At 29.0% G+C, this 21,130-nt stretch overlaps 2 protein-coding genes across 4 annotated transcripts; one reads left to right on the top strand and one right to left on the bottom strand.

Annotated features, from left to right (window-relative positions):
• Positions 1-427: 427 nt before the first annotated feature.
• On the bottom strand, positions 428-3,281 carry LOC132917393 (uncharacterized). Its single transcript, XM_060978112.1, has 2 exons — positions 2,934-3,281; positions 428-1,280 (listed from the first exon to the last, which is right to left on the bottom strand). The coding sequence occupies exons 1-2, from the start codon at positions 3,277-3,279 to the stop codon at positions 670-672; spliced, it is 957 nt and encodes a 318-aa protein (XP_060834095.1). The 5' UTR covers positions 3,280-3,281; the 3' UTR covers positions 428-669.
• A 12,537-nt stretch (positions 3,282-15,818) lies between these two features.
• Positions 15,819-20,790, top strand: LOC132923922 (transcription factor Sp4-like). Of its 3 annotated transcripts, none has more exons than XM_060988108.1 (11): positions 15,819-16,387; positions 17,518-17,799; positions 17,879-18,020; positions 18,080-18,465; positions 18,538-18,661; positions 18,746-18,843; positions 19,234-19,390; positions 19,450-19,621; positions 19,701-19,869; positions 19,940-20,059; positions 20,171-20,790. In XM_060988108.1, the coding sequence occupies exons 1-11, from the start codon at positions 16,313-16,315 to the stop codon at positions 20,339-20,341; spliced, it is 1,896 nt and encodes a 631-aa protein (XP_060844091.1). In that variant the 5' UTR covers positions 15,819-16,312; the 3' UTR covers positions 20,342-20,790. The 3 variants fall into 3 exon arrangements, with proteins under 3 accessions (XP_060844091.1, XP_060844014.1, XP_060843947.1); XM_060988031.1 differs by having other exon boundaries at positions 15,820-16,387; positions 17,515-17,799; XM_060987964.1 differs by having other exon boundaries at positions 15,820-16,387; positions 17,512-17,799.
• Positions 20,791-21,130: the final 340 nt, after the last annotated feature.

Genomic DNA, 21,130 nt, shown 5'->3' with positions numbered 1-21,130 from the left:
ATAATTTTCTCAATAATCACATACAACTGGCGGAACCCTTGAGATTGTCCCACGGAACCCAAAGGTTCCGCGGAACACACTTTGGGAAACGCTGAGATATGTAATATTTGACAAATAAACCAATAATTATAATTTATAGACGTTCATTAAATAAAAACCATTAACAACTAACAAATTCTCAACAATTTATATATATGCAATTATATGCATTATGTTTAAAATATACAAAAAAATTATACTATTTAATCGAGAATATGCCAAATCAACAACATGACAACCAAAACATTTGGACTGAATGAATAATACACGCAAACGCATAGAAGTCCTAGCCCTAATAATAACTATTTACAGTCACATAGAATTTTGTATCACTTTATTACGTGATGATTAGATGACAACCTGTTAGTAATAATAATAATTGATGGTTGTACTAATCATAAAATATATATATAGTCGTATTCTATTGTATTAGTATAATAGTATAGGTACCTAACCTACCTAGGCAGTAGGCACTGTTATAAACTATAATACGGACCTTAATATATAAATTTAAAAAAAATATTTTTTTATTAAATTAATATAGGTATATGTTTTGAATAAATGGAATTGTCTAGCGATTACATACAAATAATAACGGCTAACAATCGTTCTTCGTTTCTTAGTTAATATCTATATTTTGAAATTTGCAATTCTTTTCGCACTTTCCCATAGAAAACGTTCTTCAGCCGTCGGCTGGTACCGGAAAATTTTACCCTTGTTCGTCACTACTACATGTGGCGGCACCATCATTAAATACCTATTCACGTCTTTGGCGTAGTCGGCTGGTGGCGCGATGACACAAAAACAGAACAGCTCGTGAAAATATCCGAACGTGGACCACAGAGCGACCACCGAAACGGCGACTACTAACGTCCAGAATCGGACAAAACTATTGAATCGCTTGCGGACTGCTAACGTTTCCTGTTCGGTGAACGCTTCTCGATACTGGCGCCACAAGCATTTTGCGCTTCGAAAACCCATGTGCAAATATCCGACGACTGCATCCCCTTGCAGGACTCGAGGTCTAGCTGCATCTAGAAAGTAACCGTCTGCGATCGTTTTCGTCGTCTGCGCCTCATAATAATCGTTATTCGTCACCATTGTCACCGCCTCCTTGCCAATCACTGCTATTGATGTCGCTGATCTATCCCGTATTTCGAAAACACCACGATTCCCGACCTCTATCGCTCTATAGTCCGTCGCCGGCACAGCCTCGTTTAGTGATTCCATTCCAATAGGTACTACATGCATTTAATATTTATTAATATTAATAATATTATAAGAAGAAGAAGAACCTTACTAAACATAAGCATATGCATAAAGTAATTATAATATTATTTACGCATACTAAAAAAACACGAAAAGTTCATCGTCATATTATACTTATACTTTATAGTTTCTTGTAGACATAAAATGCTTTACTCAATGTTTCTTGGTTAGAAAGTCGAATCTTGGAAATTGTGCATACAATATAATATAAGTAGGTAAGGACTATTATATATATATATATTGTATATGTATAATATATAATGACTATTATGATTTATGGTATCAAACTATCAAATATTAATGATGCAATCTTGCTATCATGCCATCATAGATACATTTTAAACTAACAATCACTTGCAATGATTAAAAATTATTTTTCTATAATTTAAGATTATTTAATAATTTATTATATAATAATTTTTCTTATTATTTCAGTAAATTATGTAAAAGTAAAATTTAATTTAATGAATTGTTATGAATCTTCAGGCGTAAACGCAGGAAAAAATTTTGGTGGGAGTTTTAAAAAAATGTACATAAATATCATACTATTTATTTTTAGGTCAGGTTATTTATTTTTTATTCCTAATGTTTTGGAGGGGGTTTAACCCCCCCCCCCCCCTGCGTTCATGCCTGTGAATCTTTTGGGGAGAAGATACTTTAATACTATATATACCTAGTAAGTAGTAGTAATACTAACATGTTATGTTAATCAATATCATTTATTCGTTTACGTACACTTATTAATTATTATGAAAATCAACAATCAATATTCAATAGACCCCAAAATAATGTAATAGACTCTATTAAATGGAATATAGGTCTAGTTATAATATAATATGCCTATATTGGCTTAATTATTGTATCAATATAATAAATGAATCGCAGACGAAAAGTCCGGGGACAAAAAGTCCGTTTTAAAAAATATTTTATTCAATTAATATTTATCTTAAAAATTTAAAAATGTTTGTACACATATACATATTATATTATTATATTTTCGTATAACTAACAAAAATATAACAGAAATCCACTATAGTTAGGTACCTATAGTAATGACAAATTAATATTTTTTTATTATACATACTATATATATTTTTAGTTTTAGTTTAGTTAACGCGTGTTTATAAATAAAATAAAATTCATTGTTTGTTGAAATGTATTAAGTTACAAATAAATGTTGATATTATTGTTCCTAAGATATCATGTGATTGTATGTTAATAATTTTAAATACATGTATCTACATACTTATTAAAATTAATTAAAATTATAATAATAAATTATATAATTATAAATGAAAATAAGAAAATAGAAAACAAATATAATAATATAATATGTATAATATAGGTATAATGCTTACAAACATTTTTAAATTTTAAATTTTTTAAAATAAATATTAATTGTATATAATATTTTGTATTTTAGGACTTTTTGTCCAACTATAAAAACTAAATACGGACTTTTTATCCACATTTTTTTTAAAACGAACTTTTTGACCAATTACCATAATAAATCACGTGGGTGAACATAGCTGGTAGATTCTAAAAAAATATGAATAATATGATAATTATATTGAATAAAATTAATTAATAACTATAATTCAAAATTTAGAATATTCAATAATCACCTCGAACGAGCCCGAACGGCTGCTGTAGCGGAGAGTTTATTGATTTCGAACGGTCTTCGCGGCGTCGCTGGCGCAGTAAATTCAACTTCTCAAAAAACGCGGCCATTTTCCCAGCTGAAAGGACGTCGTCGACTTGCACAGGTGGTAGGTATGTTTCGTCGTCTTCGTCGTCTTCGTTGTTCGTCAAATTAAACGTATTTGTATCTTCTTCATTGTAGTAACTGTCAACAGCCTTCGGCACCCAGCAATAGGCCGGCGGCACAAAATACGTGTGTATGACAATAATTATTATTATTAAACGAGAACTTTCGGCCGTAAAGTAGTTGTATTCGCCAACGACGATCATTGTCACAATACAATAACGCAATATATAAATATATAAATAAATATTATAATGTTTACTGAATATTATAATTAATAATATATAGTATATAGGTACAATTATCTATATGTAAGTAAATATAAGAATTTACACGAACAGCTTGACGAAAATATAACATGATTATTACCATGGATTTTTATAAAATTATATTAAATGTATACCTACTTATGATGGTATATTGTGTTGCTGTAGACATCAAGTATTATTTGGTATTTCATATGTTTACGCGTAGCTATGTAATTTTAAACATTATTTAATAAAATATAGATTTATACCTATAAAAGTATAAAGCACATAAAATAACAATTATATTGGCCAGTGATCACCTCGTATAAAAAAATATGAAACAATAAAATATTTAATTGTACAATCGATAACAGATTCTTACATATTGTTAATATATAGATACTATTTAATAATGCGTGCCCTTTATAATATAAATATATAATATATGTATTATTATGCAATCGCAATGTACGAAACCTATTAGGTATTTATTATTATTTATTAGTATAGTAATAATGATATATTTTTGTTGAAGACTTGAAGTGCTAGGTTAGGTAAAACATCATTATTGATGGCTGGAACTTAAATTATTGGTGATCGTCCATTATCATCAACGCATTTTTTGTGCAATTTAATTAATAAATTTATTTATTAATTAGTTTAATACGACATTTTAGTCAATACAATATGTATAGTATATATATTATAATATAACATATACCTACATTAAATAAAATAAAAATAATTTGTATATGGGTATGAAATATGAATGAACAATACCTAATAATAATTAATAAGAACTCCGTACTGGTATCAAAATCGTGAGTCTGCCAAATATGTAGTAGACCAAATAAATTATGACCTATAATTTATCTTTCTTAATATATTATTAATGTTTTATATTATAAATATGAAAAATTGTATGTTTGGATGTTTGTTAGTTGTTACTAAATAACTTCAAAATGCTAGACTGATTCGGATAAATCTTGGTACCTACGTGTATGCTCTACATAGAGCATGTCCTTAAATAACATAATATAGAACTATAGTTTCAACCTTTGAGTTAATTAGTTAATTTTAAAATTTTACAATTCCAACGTTCAAACTTTTCGTATGTAATAAATATATATACTTATTTTATTTTACGAGTAAGTACAAACGTGGTAAATAATAATTAAAATAGCTTTAAAAAAAATCTCTCTGTTTCTCGTATGATCAAGTTGTTAAATTTTCAAGTTTTTTGATTAAGCATACATTTTTTTATTGCTATTTGTAAGAACATTAAAAGAAAGCTTTACATAATTTTAATTAGATCAAGGTTTTGATGAAAGTGAAGTTTATGTTAGGAAAATAAAGAATGTTGACAATTATTATCGTATGATTTACGTAAAAAATATATAATTTATGTAAACCCAATATAATCCTTAAAAAAAGAATATCTATAAAAGTGAAAATATATCTTTACAGAATGTGTGAACAGCAAACTTATCATTCGATTTATAGATATTAGTAAATTTATGGCTTCGAGTCTGTTATATCAAACTTTATTATATCAGACTGTGAGACGGTTAAGTATTTATTACTGAAGATACAAAGCTTCAAGCTTGTTACTCGTAAAGGTGTAATTGTAGAAAATTACATAAAACATTTTTACTGAAAAAAAAAACTATATATCGTTTATGGAACCATTTTCAAGCACTATAGGTGAATGTTGAATTTTGTAAGTTTTAATATTGTACCTATGACCTAACAGTTACCATACATGTTACCTAACTAACATGCGTGGTTTACAAGTTTTCTATTATATGCCACAAGAAAAAATTGATAATTTAAAAATTTATTTTCTGTCAAAGTGAGCAAAATATAATTTGTATACTTCGGAGTTAGGAGGCACAAAACCTTTTGATAAAGATTTCTGCAGTTCTTTGGTATCTGGTCAATGTAATCGGATCGTCTTATCTTCGATACAATAGTACCAACGAGTAACAGTGCACACCCGTATATAGTTAGTATATAACTATATCATAAGTATCCAAATTTCTTTTTTCGACCAAATATCATTGCGATTTTATTTGATTCATGTACGTGCATGATGTTTAAATTCTTATTTCCACAGGTCGTCCACAATCCAACAGCTTGACAGGTAAAATTCTATATTTTTGCTTTAGTTTTATAAAAAGGAACGTAATACAGCGCATATAGAGAATATTCTGATTTATGGTGTATATTATTATGTCCTCAGTCCTCACGTCGATAATATCTATACCAATAAATATATACGGTTTTATGCAGACATTTATTGTCTGATTTATAATTGTTTTTATAACAATACATGCCACAACTTAGTCATTAAAACTTAATTATTTAATACCCTTGAAATTAAAAATTATTTGCAATTCCTTGCAGATAATCTATAACTGAAAGTCTGAAATTTCACGACTTCAATTCTCTTCAATAGTTTCTTTTGTCTGCATTTCCGTGTATCGATAATTCTATCGTTCTTGCGGGTATTGCAGTTGTTAATCCAGAAATATATTAATAATTTTTTATAACAAATTATGTATTATATATTTTTTAATTTTGAAAAATGTTCTATTGTACAAGTATGTTATTTTAGGTCTTTTATATACATATTTGATTATTTTTATTACATAATACATATATATTTTTAATTTGAACTGCAATTTGTGAGTTTTATTAAAAAGTAAAGTACACAGAAATCCAGCCAGTGATGTTAGATTTATACATTATAATCATTAATCAATGATAATATCTAACCTCTAGCGTGCTGAGAAGGTTAGGTTAGATAATTATTGTAGTATTATGTATACGCAGCACGCTGGAGGTCAGGTATTATTGTTGTAATTTAAAAATCACTGAACGGAGTTTTGGTGTAAGTAACTAGTAACTACATATACTTTAGCGGGTGACTGTACATTCTACCGATTTACAAGTATTCGATTATTGGGTTTGATTTAAAACATGTAAATTCCACCAATACTTTTATTTTGATCTGAAAAACACGTTAACTCTATCGATGGTGAAATCCACAGATTACAACTATTTTTTTCGTTAAATCTGATCATTATAATTCCTAATTTAAAATGTTATTTATAATTAATAATAATATTTATATTTTAATAATTTTCTTTTTTTCAACTAATTAATAACTATAGTGATCATTATTGATTATTATATATATTTTTTTAAATATGTAAAAATGGTGGAATTAAAATTTTTCAGATAAAAAAAAACGTACGGTGGATTTTACAATTTTACTTTCTTTACTTTTAATCAAGTAAGTATGGTAATTGAAATGAAAAAAGTCTGAATTTTTAAAAATTTAAGAATTCTTAATAAATAGGAAAATGATAAAAATGTTACTCAGTTGTAATGAGTAGGTGGATAATTAAGCTAGCTTTAACATAAAATATTAATGAGAGAGATCTGATATCACATCCAAGTGGCATATCGATTTGAATCCACAAAAACGTAGGCGTGAACAGTCCCAAAATTTCTATTTTTTTAACTTTTCTCCAAAACTATTATAGCTAAAAAGTTAGTTGATAGCTTATTAAAAAAAGATTATCAATTAGATACAAAATGTGAGATTAATTTTTTTTATTATTTAATATTTAGATTTTCATTTAGAGTGGTAGATTACCTGAACTGAAGAACGGATTTTGTTATTTTGTATCTTGTAAGATTCACATTGTCTAGGAAAAGTGCTGTGAAGATTTTCAGAACTTTATCTTCAATCGTTAACTCACTACAAAGCTATAAAGCTGAAAAACATAAAAAACACCCAATACATTTTTTTTTTGAAGCTCTAGTGAATTAACTAAAAAATATAAAGTTCTGAAAATCTTCACTGCACTTATCCTAGCCAATGTGAATCTAACAAGACTCCAAATAACAAAAGCCGCTCTCCGGTTTCAGAGATCTATCTCATTAAATGAAAATGAAAATAAAATACATTATACATACATATTGCATACAATCAATAAATTTCTAAAAATTGAAAATCAAGAAGTTTACATGTCGATCTCTAACTCGGCAAGCCTTTTTTTCCGGTATTATAAAATGACCGGGGGAATTTACATAAAAAAAGGTCTAATAATAAGGTCATATTTGGTGGTTTACATGCGCCCATATTAATATAGTGTCTATACTATCGTAGGTACTAGATAGTATAGATAATAGATACTATAAATATTTATGATGATAATCAGTGGCATTAATTAATAATTTATAATTAGAATACCTTGCAAATATGTTGTTGATGTGCATTTACGAATCGAAAGATTGAATTCAGGTAGTTCTATATTGTACCTCTTAAATTCCCAGTTTAACGAATCTACGTATAAGTATAAAATGGGTATAATAAAAATATAATATAATATAATTTTAATTTACACTTTAATACCTACACACAAATATCAACGTTTTAGTAAACTCGTTATAGTATAATAATCAATATATTTAAAAATATATTTTTTATGGAGGAAATCAATAATACCTATGTCCTATAATTAAATATCTAAATGGTATATATTATAGGTTATCATATTATACAATAGTCAAATAAATAAAACATGATATAATAAAAAAATATAAAGGTATGTAGGTTGATTTTTATTAACTCAAAATAAGATATTTTTTGTTTGCAATCTTACAATTTATCAGTTTTCTTATCTGTATAATAGACTATAGCATCTATAGGAAACCATTCGCGCCAAATAGCATATCCAGTGTAATTGAGTTGTATTCTATTTATTATTTAAGTATATTAAAACATATGACACACGATTAGGATATTTATGTAGTAAGTAGTTGTATAACTACTATTTCCTACTTATTTTGTATGAGCCTTAATCAGTCAATCGGAGTATGAAAAAGTCACTTTAGTCCGTAATCGGGCTTTTATAAAAGGAGTCACAATATCGTGTAGTGTGTACCAATCACAAAGAGGTTACTTATCACGAAAAATAATCCCAGAAATTTAGTCCCCGAAAAAAGAAACCCAAAAAATTATCCCCACATCACATTTTGCAAAATTAAAAAAAAAGATGAAGATCTTACTGGTGTTAAAATTTTGTTTAGTCCATATAATCAATTTAAAATCAAAATGGTTTTAAAATTCTTGTTTATTTTTATTATACTTTATTAGTAATATTTGTATATTTTATGATTTAAATATTAATACTGCACTATTTTTCAATATTTAACTGCTTATAGTAGTTAGTAACTATAATTATATAGTAGGTATTCTATCAGTGTGTTTATTTCAGAGCTTTTACCCGGGGGTATCATCCATTTTCAAGGGGGTATGTCTTAGAAGTAAATAATTAACTGAAGTAAATATATCGTTTTAAGCTCAATTTATTGGTCTCAGATAGATACCTAAAAAAGCTAACTTTGGTTAATTGTATGAAAAAAAAATATAACAGACATTTACTATACATACATTACTTATACATTACTATACTATTAATAATACTCCATTATGAGCTTAAGTCTTATAATATATTTTAATATTTATTTTGTTTATTAAATTAAATTAAATTAAACAAATCTGACGCTGCCTTGACGTGCGCACAAATTAATTATCTCGTTCACAGTATCTTCATCGAGTTCTGAGTTTCCGACTGTACTAATTTTCATATAGGATGCAAATTTTCTTGTTCCATTTTATTTTAATATCAACCGTAATGCACAAAATAACTGACAATCGGCCGATAAATCGTTTCACATATTATTGCATCACAATATGTAGTTTACGTAATAAAGTCATGTATTTTTTAATGGGGTATACATTTTCTCCGAAGGGTATTACTCCCCCCGAGTCACCCCCTGAAATGAACAATGTATTCTATTATAAAGGCTTATTTATACAGATGCTATTGCTTTAAAGATAATTTATTTTACAACGAGTTATAGAGTAGGCTGAATTACTTTTTGCAGAAAACATTGCATATTCTAAAATATCTTTGTGTGTATAAAATATAAGGCCAATATATATAGGTCTATATAAAATATAATCAAAAGGATTATCCGATTTCTCAATTGATAAATTTAAAATTTGTTTTATATTTTATTAAAATATGAGTCAATATAGGTACGTAGTATAGGTACATAAATATGAAAATGAATATATATATATGTTTAAAAAACAAAATAAATAAATATCTCAGTAATATAAACCGATTTAATTAATTAATTTTAAACATGTAGATGCTAAATAAGTTACACAGCTCTAAATTCTTGGTTTTTTTCCCCCGGGATTTAATCAAAATACCTTGGAAATCAAATTTCTTATTATTGTCTATTGATAATAATAATCTATATTGATCGAAAATTCCATTAAATACATTTTTTGAAGCAGACCAATTGTTCTATAATCGTGGTGGGATGGTCAAAATCTAAATATGTTGAGTATACTTTTCTGAATTATTTTGAAAAACTAACAAAACAAAATAGCTAGAAAAACGGCAATACACTTCAATAAATACATCATTACTAGAGTTATCGATTTGTTTTCCTTATAACTCTGTCTAAAAAATATTGCGTAAGTAGAAATGTATTTTTAAAATTAAATATTTGAATAAGAGTGTTTATGTTGATTCTGAATAATGTTTAAATGTTTTATCCATTTTAATATAAAATAAAATTGTTCTTCAATAGTTAGTGACTTAGTGACTATACAGTAAACTGGCTAGTGTAGTAGTACATCCTGCTAGAGCCAGGAATTGAAACCTATTATATATTAAATATTTTTTTGTTAATTATAGTGATTACTGATTACATATAAATATATTAATATGACTGATGAATAATAATAAAATTTAGTTATTAGCACAGAATAAATGAGTTTATTAAAAATATTTATTTATTTATTTTATTATTTATTGAAGTATACGGAGCTGCCGCTTTTTAAAGTTAAAAGTATGGAATACATTAGCTGACTTCAAACATAACGCAAGAATAATAAATAATATATATAATAAAAAAAAAAAAGAAGAAGAAAAATTGGATGATAAATTTATATAAATTACGCTATCTTCAATAGACTTTTCACAATATCATTTTTCATAATTTAATATGCTTGACCTCAATCTAAAAGTATCACGAAGTGTACCAAAAAAATCTGAGGCGGTGGAGATTATATTAGCAAGTTTCAATGCTTTTTACTAAAAAGGAATCATTACCATTTTTTACCATTTTTTTTTTTTTTTTAAATATGGGCTAACAAAAAGTTCGTGGTTTTGAGAATATTTTGTGGCATATAATATACATGTAATAATGTAATATAAGTATAACTAATATAAGTTTGGTAGATATGAATATCGGTAACTTCGTTTAACCAAATAATATTATATATTTTATTGTTTAGTCTATTAATTACTTTTATCTATATAAAATATAAATATCAGACTATCTCTTATTTTTCATTGAATTCTATACAATTGCAGTGCAATGAGAATTACACTATAACGCGCATACTTCTATTAGTAATTACTGATCACATATATAAATAAATATTGTTCGAAAATAAAAATAATTTCATTTCAATAAACCGTGTCCTATAAGCTATAAAGTATAAACACTTAATTGCATTGTGCTTTGTGCATACTATTGCTTAATATATTTTACATTTATACCTATACTAGCTATAGACAAGTACTATTGTGCTATATATGTAAATATACTTAATTGTAATTAAATATTAAGTACAAAACTACAAAGTGATATCATTATTATTAAATTGTTAATGCATCAACCATCAACGTAAGAAAACCTTGATACAATATAATTTTAAATTTTAATATAAATTGTATGAAATATTATATTATATTATACTATAATACTATAATGAGTATAATGTAAACATTACTTATCGTTTATTGTATCATTATTCGGTTTATTATTTAGATAAGTTAATCGCATACCTTATCGTACAACAATTGTGATGCATCATAATTTTATACTAAATTGGGACATAATATTTTTCAATCTGAAAGAGAAAAATATTGAAGACAAATCACTGAATCAGCGACGTAATTCGTAATCCTATTATACTGCAGCTGTACGCCTATACAAGTGTACATACAATCATTAAAATATATTCCTCGGCGGCCATCGTAAGTACTAGGATTGGACATTTTTCTGTTGGCCATTCGGTATTTATTCCTCATAACTCATAAGACATAAACATTAGAAAAACACTTGATATCCCTTATGGCTTAAAAACCGTAGTGTTTGGGCATTAAAATGAAAAAAGTAACACCTATTTCTAAGAAGTTGGTATACAAACCATAAATGGCGTCTAATATACTGTAATAGGTAAATGAGTGTTAGTGGTATACAATTGGGGCCGGATTACAGGTAGTCCTATTGTGTCCCAAATATAATAGGATCCCGAACCCCGATTGTGTCGGATACTTCAATCACACATTGGTTCTTTAAATTAAAATAAAATGGTTTATCAAAAATAAAAATATAAATAATATGATTTAATTTCATTTTACACGTTATTATTACACAAATTCAGCGCAAACACAGGGGGAAAGGTTTAATATCAGAAATAAAAAATTAAATTACCTGACCTACAAATGAGTAATATGATATTTATGAACATTTTTTTAAACCCCCGCTCCCCGAATTTTTATAAAATTATGTCAATGTTAGAAAAAATACGAAAAGCTATTATTATTTTTACAGTTGCTTGGTGTGTCTTATGTAGACATCAAAAATAAAAGAGAAAAAAAAATTTTCAAAACAGGTCAATTTTTGCCGATAACCGTTTTGTTACTATTCTTCACTTTTTGGCTACTGGTCGGAGATATGTAGATTTAAATTTTCGCCACCTATTAAGTTCAAGGCCTAGGAAATACCATCCCAAAAATATGATGGAAAACATACAAAGTTGTACGAAATGATGAGTATTTCCAGGTGAGTAAAAAAAATTATTAAATTTTAGTGTAATTAAGTAAATTGAGAAATAAAAAAAAAAATAAAAACGATAAGTTTACTAGATATTATTTAATTTGTCACAGGCAACGCTGCGTGTGGGATCAGCTAATATAAATAATAATTAAATATTTTTAATCTGTAGTCTATGCAGTTCTTAGTATGTAAATTAATGTTCATTAATAAAATAATATAGAGAAAACTACGTTCAGCAGTTTAGCACATTTCTCGTATAAAATACTAAACATTTATAAGTACATTTGTAAATGGTACTCTTCAATTATTGAATCTTGATTTTTCATTGGAGTAAACAATAAACAGCGAGTAGCGACCTCAAGTGTGTCTTTTTTTTATTCTTATATAATTATAAAAATGTTTAGGACTTAAAGAAAATATTAGTAAGTGGACATTTCCCCCCCATATTTTTTATTTCAATATACCTATATAATTAGTATATTAGTATAATAAAATATATGCAATTAATATTTTTTCTTAATATGTAATATAAATTTAATTATTTACATTTTTAAATTATTAATTAATTTGAAATACATAATAATAGTATAGTATTAATAATTATATAAATCAAAATAATAAAAAAAATAACTAGAAATTGCGACTTAATATAATTGATATGAAAAACTCTTTAATGTCCGATTCCTATTACCTATATGGCTATATATCATAATATACTAATACAGACTATACAGAACTATAATAATTGCAATGGATTTTTACAAAATATATTGCGATTATTTTAATACTTATTTTAAATACATTTTGAATACAGGTAGGAAAATATTGTGATAACTATAATACATGTTTTAAATAGTTTTTTAATATGGGGAGGGGGAAATGTGTTACTATGCCGAAAATAGCCGGCGGGAAATTGTCCGGGGGAAAAATGTCGCCATTCGAAAGTATGGTATATATAGTATTATTTATATTTTATACTATAGATATCACTATATAGTAAATTGAGATAAAGCCGTTATTATTATCTATATGTGACTCTACATACATGGCTTTTTAATTAATTAATGTTTATAAAATACATGATTTACCTATAACTTAGGTGATGGAAACGTATATATAATTTACATAAAAATAACTATATTTTACGTACATACATAAAAGAGCTACTTAAAATAGTTAAGCAAAACCTTCTTATAACGGATTCGCGAGGGACAAAATGAATCTTTTTGTGATAGAGAGACTAAAATAAGTAAAATATACCTAAAACATATAGGGTATAAGAGTATAAGGTACTTATAATTTTTCGTTGTATAAAGATATTTCCGTCTTATAAAGGATCCGTTAAAGATTATTTGTAGTGCTTGAACGTGTCGAAATAAAATGACCAAACGTGCGTTGAAGCTATATTAAACTTATAATTTATATATACCTACTAATATAGTAATATGCAAGTATTCTACATAGGACAATTTTCAAATTGTAATATTAAAATTTAAATCTTGTGGAAATATGATTTCTCGTTCATAACTTCAATTTACATATATAATATTACCTATATGTTCGTGAAAAAAATGTGTGGGGCTCGTTACCATATAAGGACAGACAAAGAAACATCCGCAGTCCGCACTAAAGCGACTGAGTATTTGCGATAAACGAATAAGTGGACGATATTGATGTGGTATGCCATATGCGGCTGTGGGGCGTCATGTGTTTGGCGAATTTTTAAAAATTATGTGTTTTGGGTAATTTAGCATAATGCGTTAAAGCGAGTGATTTTAATACATTGTAATGTGTTTGGGCGATATTTTTTTTTTAATATCCTTGAATGCTGTATTTTATTAATCCATTTTCCCTCTCATTTTGGCAGACTTGGGACTCAGTGTCTTCAATTTCGTTACGTATTATCTTATTTGGTATTGCATGTAAGTTATTGTAAGTCTTCTTCGGCTTTCCTTTTGACGGTAGTTCTAACACACTAAACAGCTAAATTATGACCAGTAGTTGGTTCGTGATCATGTATATTATCATTTGAAAAAGATAGTATTTTATCGATGGTAGAATTCACTAAAGCACTCTCAGTACATTTTTTGTCAGTACACCTAAAACGAAAAGACCCGTTTTTCAAGTGGTTAGATTTATTAAAAATATAATTTACAATTGAAATGCATCGTTTATTTTGTTTTGTATTGAAAATATATTCAATCCATACTTGACATAAACTCACAAACATAATACAAGTTCACGTTTTTAATATTGTCTCGCTCAAACACTTTATAAGAAACTCGTCCAGATGCAGATCGCTCGCAGCTGTGTCCTTGGTGACAGGGTAGTGCGCCTGAAGGTGTTCGGTGACCGAGCGCCGGCGGACGACAAAGATAATATTAATAACGATGTCAAAACCGTGGATTTGTCAACGTTGTTGCTCGTCCTCCTCGTCGTCGGAGGCGCCGTGTGTTTTTTTGGGGCCCGTATTAATATTACGTCGCGCGCGGCTAGGTTCACGGGAAACGCCTCGCGAACTATATTCCCTCCCATCACCCGCGCGGCTCAAGGGGTGATGGGTGGTCGGAGGGCTGTTGAGCACACACCCGTGGGTGTGGGTCACCCGAAGGCAGTGATGACGGTGGTGAAGGAACGGACGCGGGGTTGCGTTTAAGTCGCGTGTGTACGTACGTTGACCGCCTCTGCGCCCCCGCCCACCGAAACCAATGCCACCGAGTGGCACCGACACCGTGAAAAATGTTTTTAGAAAGGAATATCGGTGCCAGCAACACAGCGATGCCAATGGCCAGTGGTTTCCAATCACTGCGAGTTGCGAATCGTTTAAATGTTACACGCTGCCAGACATTCGACCGACATTTAAACGTTCGAGACAGATCACAGATCACGAATGTGTTTATAGCATTGGTTTAAAGTTCAGCGAGGACCTATTTTTTATTTTTACGATAATTATTGACGAATGATGATAATATACGTAAACGTTATGGCAAGTAATTGCACTAAAAACGTGACTATAACGCCAGCGTAATGACGTAAATTGGATGAGATCGAACGTTTTATAATATACGGGTGTCGCACATTTTTATTCTACATTTCTACACCACGATGGTGGAATTCGTATACTACTTGTAAACTATTTTTTTCATAAATCGTATGATATATAGGTCTTTAAAAAATAATAACGATCTGAGCGCTGAATTGGGAACCAATGTCTATGCGGCGGCTGGGCCAGCGAGCAGAGTTTTGCTAGTCGCTCGTGACTAGACGTCGTGTGCGTTTGTCGTACAGGCTTACCAACTTATTTTTCAAAATGCAGTCGTACTTATGGGACGCTCGAAATTTTTGATTTTCTCGTGTCTCGATTTGTTTTATGATGTAAAATCCACTTACGTCAGTACGCTCAACCATTCACGGTCGTGGCATGACAACGTATGCATTGCGAATAAAAAATTATTTGAGAATTTTTCGGGACATTTGACGACTTTTTTTACACTTTGGCTTGTGCACGATAAATACCGTAACATTCTATTATCGTAGCGGCCGCCTTTTGTGTGTGCTAGTCCCGGGCGGTAGGGTAGGGCGAGCGAGGCCTACTGCCAATCGGGTACATTTGGGCTTGGTCCGTAATATCTGGCTCCGCTTTTCGACACCGCCTCATAACGTTCACGCATTATTTTCTTGTTGTTGTTGTTGTTATTAGTTTTTTTTTTTTTTTTTGTTATTGCATTTAATTAGTATCGGAAATTATTTTTGTATTGCGTACGCGTCTCATCGTCGCGGGTATAATATTTTGTTTACACCGTGTTCGCGTTGTACTAGTGAGCGACGACTACGACATATTTTGCATTATATTTTAAAGTGATCACCTATCGCGATGTGCTGTACAAATTTTAGTCGACTCGTCGCCGCCGCTGACAATTATTTACAGTAGGTAACGGGATATAATAAATATTTTCACATTTTTACTTCACACTTTTCGCCGTCCGAGGCAAATCCGAACGGTTCGCGTGAAACCAGTCGAACGGCGGCGGCTTCTCTTGTCGCGATGGAGGCGGACGATCATCAGGACGACGAAATTAAAGAGTCGATGAGCGAAACCGAAGATGATAAAGACGTGAAGGTAAGCGCCTGTTGTCACATACGACTCAATGTTGATGAGAAAGGAAAAAAGTGATTGGTAGTATTTAGTAGGACGTCGCGACTACCGTCGCTTTTTTTTTCGATTTGACTACGAGCTTAACTAGGAAATATTTTGTCCGAGCGAAAACGCGCCAATTCCCTGGGTCATTGGTAGTCATAGCAGATCGTAGTCGTTCGCGCGTGTGTGTGCGTGTTTATGCGTGACATTAATGGGGGGGAGGAGTCATTCTTCGACGACGCGGACGTGCCGCGGGGTCGGGAAAATGGGCGGAGGGGGCGATATTTAAGGATGTAACGAAAAGCGTTCTCAACGTCGTACACACCGCGTGCACCCCCCACCAAGAGCCAAGCGAAGTTCTATCACTCCCCATACTTATCCCAGTGGTGAACATCATGTGAAATGGGATTTTAGATCAGAACAGTTGATGGGACAAGACTGTAGGATTGAATAGCTATTCAAAAACCCAAACATAGACTAAACCATACTACCATAATATTATTATTTTTTGCACTTATTAACTTCAGTTTATTCTGATGTGTGATGGTCAATCATTTTCATGCCTAAATATTTTCTGAAAATTTTTAAAATCAATGCAATTTATCTTGTGTTTGTCAACATGGCTTGACAAATTTATTGTTATACATCCAAGTATTCCAAATAGACCAGTTAAATAAATTAAATTAAATGCATAGTTCACAAAGTGTATTTAATATAATTGAGATATGAATATACAATAGCAATTAAGTATAAACAATAAACATGGTAATGTTACATTGCATTGGCATGAATCTTAAGTCCACCATATACTCATAATTTAAACCATTATTTGTTGACTTCTGCATAAACATTTTCTACCAATTTTAAAACTAGTACCTATCCATGTAATTTTAAACATATCTAAATTAGTGTGTAATAATGCATATTATATTATATACCATCATGTATATGATAGATGTCCAAGACTACTTTCTCTTCATTTTATGTATGTAGTGGAACTCTCAAGTCTTAAAGTGATACTTTATGTATATATATATATATATATTTAAGTTCAAATTAATGTAATAATATATTATATATAAGTTAAATATATATTCATGTTATAGCAGCAGCAGCAGCAGCAGCAACAACAACAGCAGCAGCAGCAGCAGCAGCAACAACAACAACAACAACAACAACAACAACAACAAGACCAACAGCCGACCATAGTACAAATGCACAATGGCCAGCCTCAAATTATTACTTTAGCCAATTTGCAGAATTTATTGCCTATGCAGCAAGTACAACAATTGACTCAGAACCAACAAAATCAAGGTATCAAAACCATAACATCAAATGGCACAACAATTCAACCTATATTTTCAGTTCAGGGATTACCTGGTCAATTTATTCAAGTAAATAGCAGTTTTAAAAATTCTATGTTGTAAGTTTTTTCTAACTTGTCTTATTATTTTTATTATTGTTTCATAACAGCAAAATAATCAAACAATAACAGTTGATGGACAAGAAGCACTGTTTATTCCTACAAATTCTAATAATGGCCAAGGGGCACCTACCATATTCACACCAACAGGACAGATAGTTCGACCATTGCAAACGATACAACTCCAATCAGGTTTATAAAATAAATTAATGTTTATAAATGCAACATATAATTTAAAATTAATATTATAGGGCAAAATATTTCTGTACGTCAATCTAACATGCCACAAGTAGTACAGTTGCCATCTGTTCAGCAAACTATACCTGTTCAAGTGCCTATATCGTCTAATGGCCAGACTTTATATCAAACGGTGCATCTTCCTATACAATCTTTTGCTTCATCTTTACCCAATATCATACAGGGCAATCAAGGTCAATTGATGCAAATCCCACAGTTGGCTCAAATGACTCAGTCACCTCAAATGGCACAAATAGTGAATAGTAATGGTCAGATACAGACTGTGCAATTAACATCACCAATTGGTAATGGCCAACAAATACAGTTAGTAAATACATCCAATGCAAATAATCAGTACCAAAATGCAACAACTCCAGCTACTTCACCAAGTGTCATGCATGTAAGTCAATATTACCCATAAATTAGTATTTAGCATTAAAATATTTTGTTTAATATAAAATATTTTATTTAGACAAATTCATCTCCAAATTCATCTTCGAGTAGCAATGAAAATAGCCCACAACCACAACCTGTGACAATTCAAACCCAGTCTGGTCAAACTTTACAACTAATTCCTCAACAATTAACTCTTGGAAGTAAGGATGATAACAATTTAATTATTTAATTAGATTATTTCTCTAGTAAAATATTTATTTCTTTTTTGATTATACTTTATTTAGATAATCCTCAACAATTAACAGTAATACCAACAAACAACCTTCCTCAGTTTTTACAAAACAATAATGGCGTTACTATTAGAGGAAATAATGTTGTTCAGGTACAATTTTTAATTACTATAAAAAAAAAAACTATATACTATTCTTCTGCTGCTTAGAAAAACATTGAATCATATATATTTTTAAAATGTCGATTTCTAAAAAATTATCCAATTAAAAAGTATTAGTAACAGTAGGCATAGTATTTTATATATTCAGTAAAAAAAAAAAAAAAAAATGTTGAATCCAGCTTAAAAACATATATTACAAATCTCATCAATAGTCTTATTGCTGTGTTATTCCATTTAATTTTTCTTTCATGTTGCTGTTGATTACCTACTTACATAATATGCTTATTGTAAATTTACTGATTATATATTTCAAATTAGTGTTTTTAAAAACTTATATATTTAAATTTAAGTACAATAATATGTTCTAATATATCCCAATAGTTACCAGCAACTACTCAAAACACAAATCAACCACAAACTGTGAATATACCAGGGATTGGAACTGTACAAATTATTACTTCTCTCGGAGGACAAAGTACATCTAATGCTACTCAAACTATACCACCGGGTCTACAAAATATACAAGTCATCAATGCTAGTATGATTTTCAAATATTATGAATTAAATAAATTATTTAACTGTGAATTGTTTTTATAGCATCTGGACAACAAATAGAAAACATGGATCAAAAATGGCAAATTATTCCAATTGCTGGGACAATGTTTCAGGATGGGACTGCAGTAACAGAATATGATTCTCCAGGAGAGGAAAAGCCCCGAACAAGAAGAGTAGCTTGTACATGCCCTAATTGCTGCGATGGTGAAAAACGGTATTTAAATTATTATTATTATTTTTAAAAGAAAATATATTCCTATTCCTTAGTGCTTATAATAGTTATTTTTTTATAGTAATGGTGCTGGTAAGAGAGTTCATATTTGCCACGTGCCAGGGTGTAATAAAATGTATGGAAAAACATCTCATTTACGGGCTCATCTTAGATGGCATACTGGTGAACGACCTTTTATTTGCAACTGGCAGCACTGTGGTAAACGATTTACTCGATCTGACGAACTTCAGGTACTAAATTATACTTTGAAGTTTAAATTTATAACTATTTAATTTTAATTAAAATGTTTGTATATTATAGAGACATAATAGAACACATACAGGAGAGAAAAGGTTTCAGTGTAATGAATGCCCTAAACGATTTATGCGTAGTGATCACTTACAAAAACATGTTAGAACTCACTTGAAACAAAAAATGATGGTATGAATAATAAATAGCAATTCAATGAGAATAAGCAATAATTTGTTTTTACTTATATTGTGTATATAATACTATTATATTGTTAAGTAGTTAATTAATTATTTTCTACAGGAAGGTAATAGCGTTGTAGTTGGCTTAAAACAAGATTCCGAAGTAGATGATGAAATGGATAATATAGCGCCTAAACATCATAATATGAATAACATAATTTTAGAACAAGATGATGATAGTTCCTCTTCTTGTGAAAATAAAATGATTATTTTACATGATGAAAATGTATAACTTTTTTTATATTTACATGTTACCTATGTGTAATGATTTTTTTTTACTTATTTTACTAATGTAGTTTCCATAAGTTGATTTATTATGTTCATGACTTATTATGTTAATAATTTGATATTATTGTGTACTGTTATTTTCTGGGATTGATATTATGTTATCAATCCATAGTTATTTTATTTTATATTATATTAATATTTTATTTATTCATTAATTTTTACAACTTGAATAGATTTTTCATTTTATACATGGTTTAGTTTGTACATGTAGAAGATAAGCCATATACAATTATTTGTTTGATATTATATTATTGTAAAACTTGTGTGAACCCATATAATTATTGTTACCTTCCAAAATGTTTTATACATATTTTGTACATTTTACATTATAATAAAATAATGTATGAATTTACGCTAATGATGTAAAATAAATGACTTGACAAAACAATACTATTTAATTTGTTCTCTTAATCATTATTCAGCAATTATTGTACTACACAAATAATATCTAAGTTGTACATTAGATAATTACAGTTCAATTAAAATTAATTATTACAAATCTTTAATATTTAAAGTAAGGCTTGGATTTTGAGGTAATATGAGAATAGCATAAAAAAAAAATTATGTGAAAAAGGGTATTTTTAAGTGAAATAATGCAATTAATAATGTATTATATCATATTCATAAGTTAAAATAGTTCATTTTAAAGTATAATAAACATAAAAATGTTGAATTCTATCAGTATAATAACTCATAAAAGCGTAATATTTGATCAATTTAAATTAAACTAATT

Source organism: Rhopalosiphum padi, chromosome 1 (assembly GCF_020882245.1).
Source record: "Rhopalosiphum padi isolate XX-2018 chromosome 1, ASM2088224v1, whole genome shotgun sequence".
Taxonomy (NCBI): Eukaryota; Metazoa; Arthropoda; class Insecta; order Hemiptera; family Aphididae; genus Rhopalosiphum; species Rhopalosiphum padi.
Note: the sequence above shows the minus strand (reverse complement) of the source record. Positions and strands in the feature narration are given on the sequence as shown.

What these genes read in the sequence shown, in the direction of transcription:
- LOC132917393 (XM_060978112.1), bottom strand. Translation starts at nt 3,279, where the DNA reads ATGATCGTCGTTGGCGAATACAACTACTTTACGGCCGAAAGTTCTCGT. An exon ending in GCCGTTCGGGCTCGTTCGAG is followed by an intron (nt 1,281 to 2,933) that starts GTGATTATTGAA and finishes AAATGCATGTAG; the next exon opens with TACCTATTGGAATGGAATCA.
- LOC132923922 (XM_060987964.1), top strand. Translation starts at nt 16,313, where the DNA reads ATGGAGGCGGACGATCATCAGGACGACGAAATTAAAGAGTCGATGAGC. An exon ending in TATACAAGTCATCAATGCTA is followed by an intron (nt 19,391 to 19,449) that starts GTATGATTTTCA and finishes TTGTTTTTATAG; the next exon opens with CATCTGGACAACAAATAGAA. An exon ending in ACTTGAAACAAAAAATGATG is followed by an intron (nt 20,060 to 20,170) that starts GTATGAATAATA and finishes TATTTTCTACAG; the next exon opens with GAAGGTAATAGCGTTGTAGT.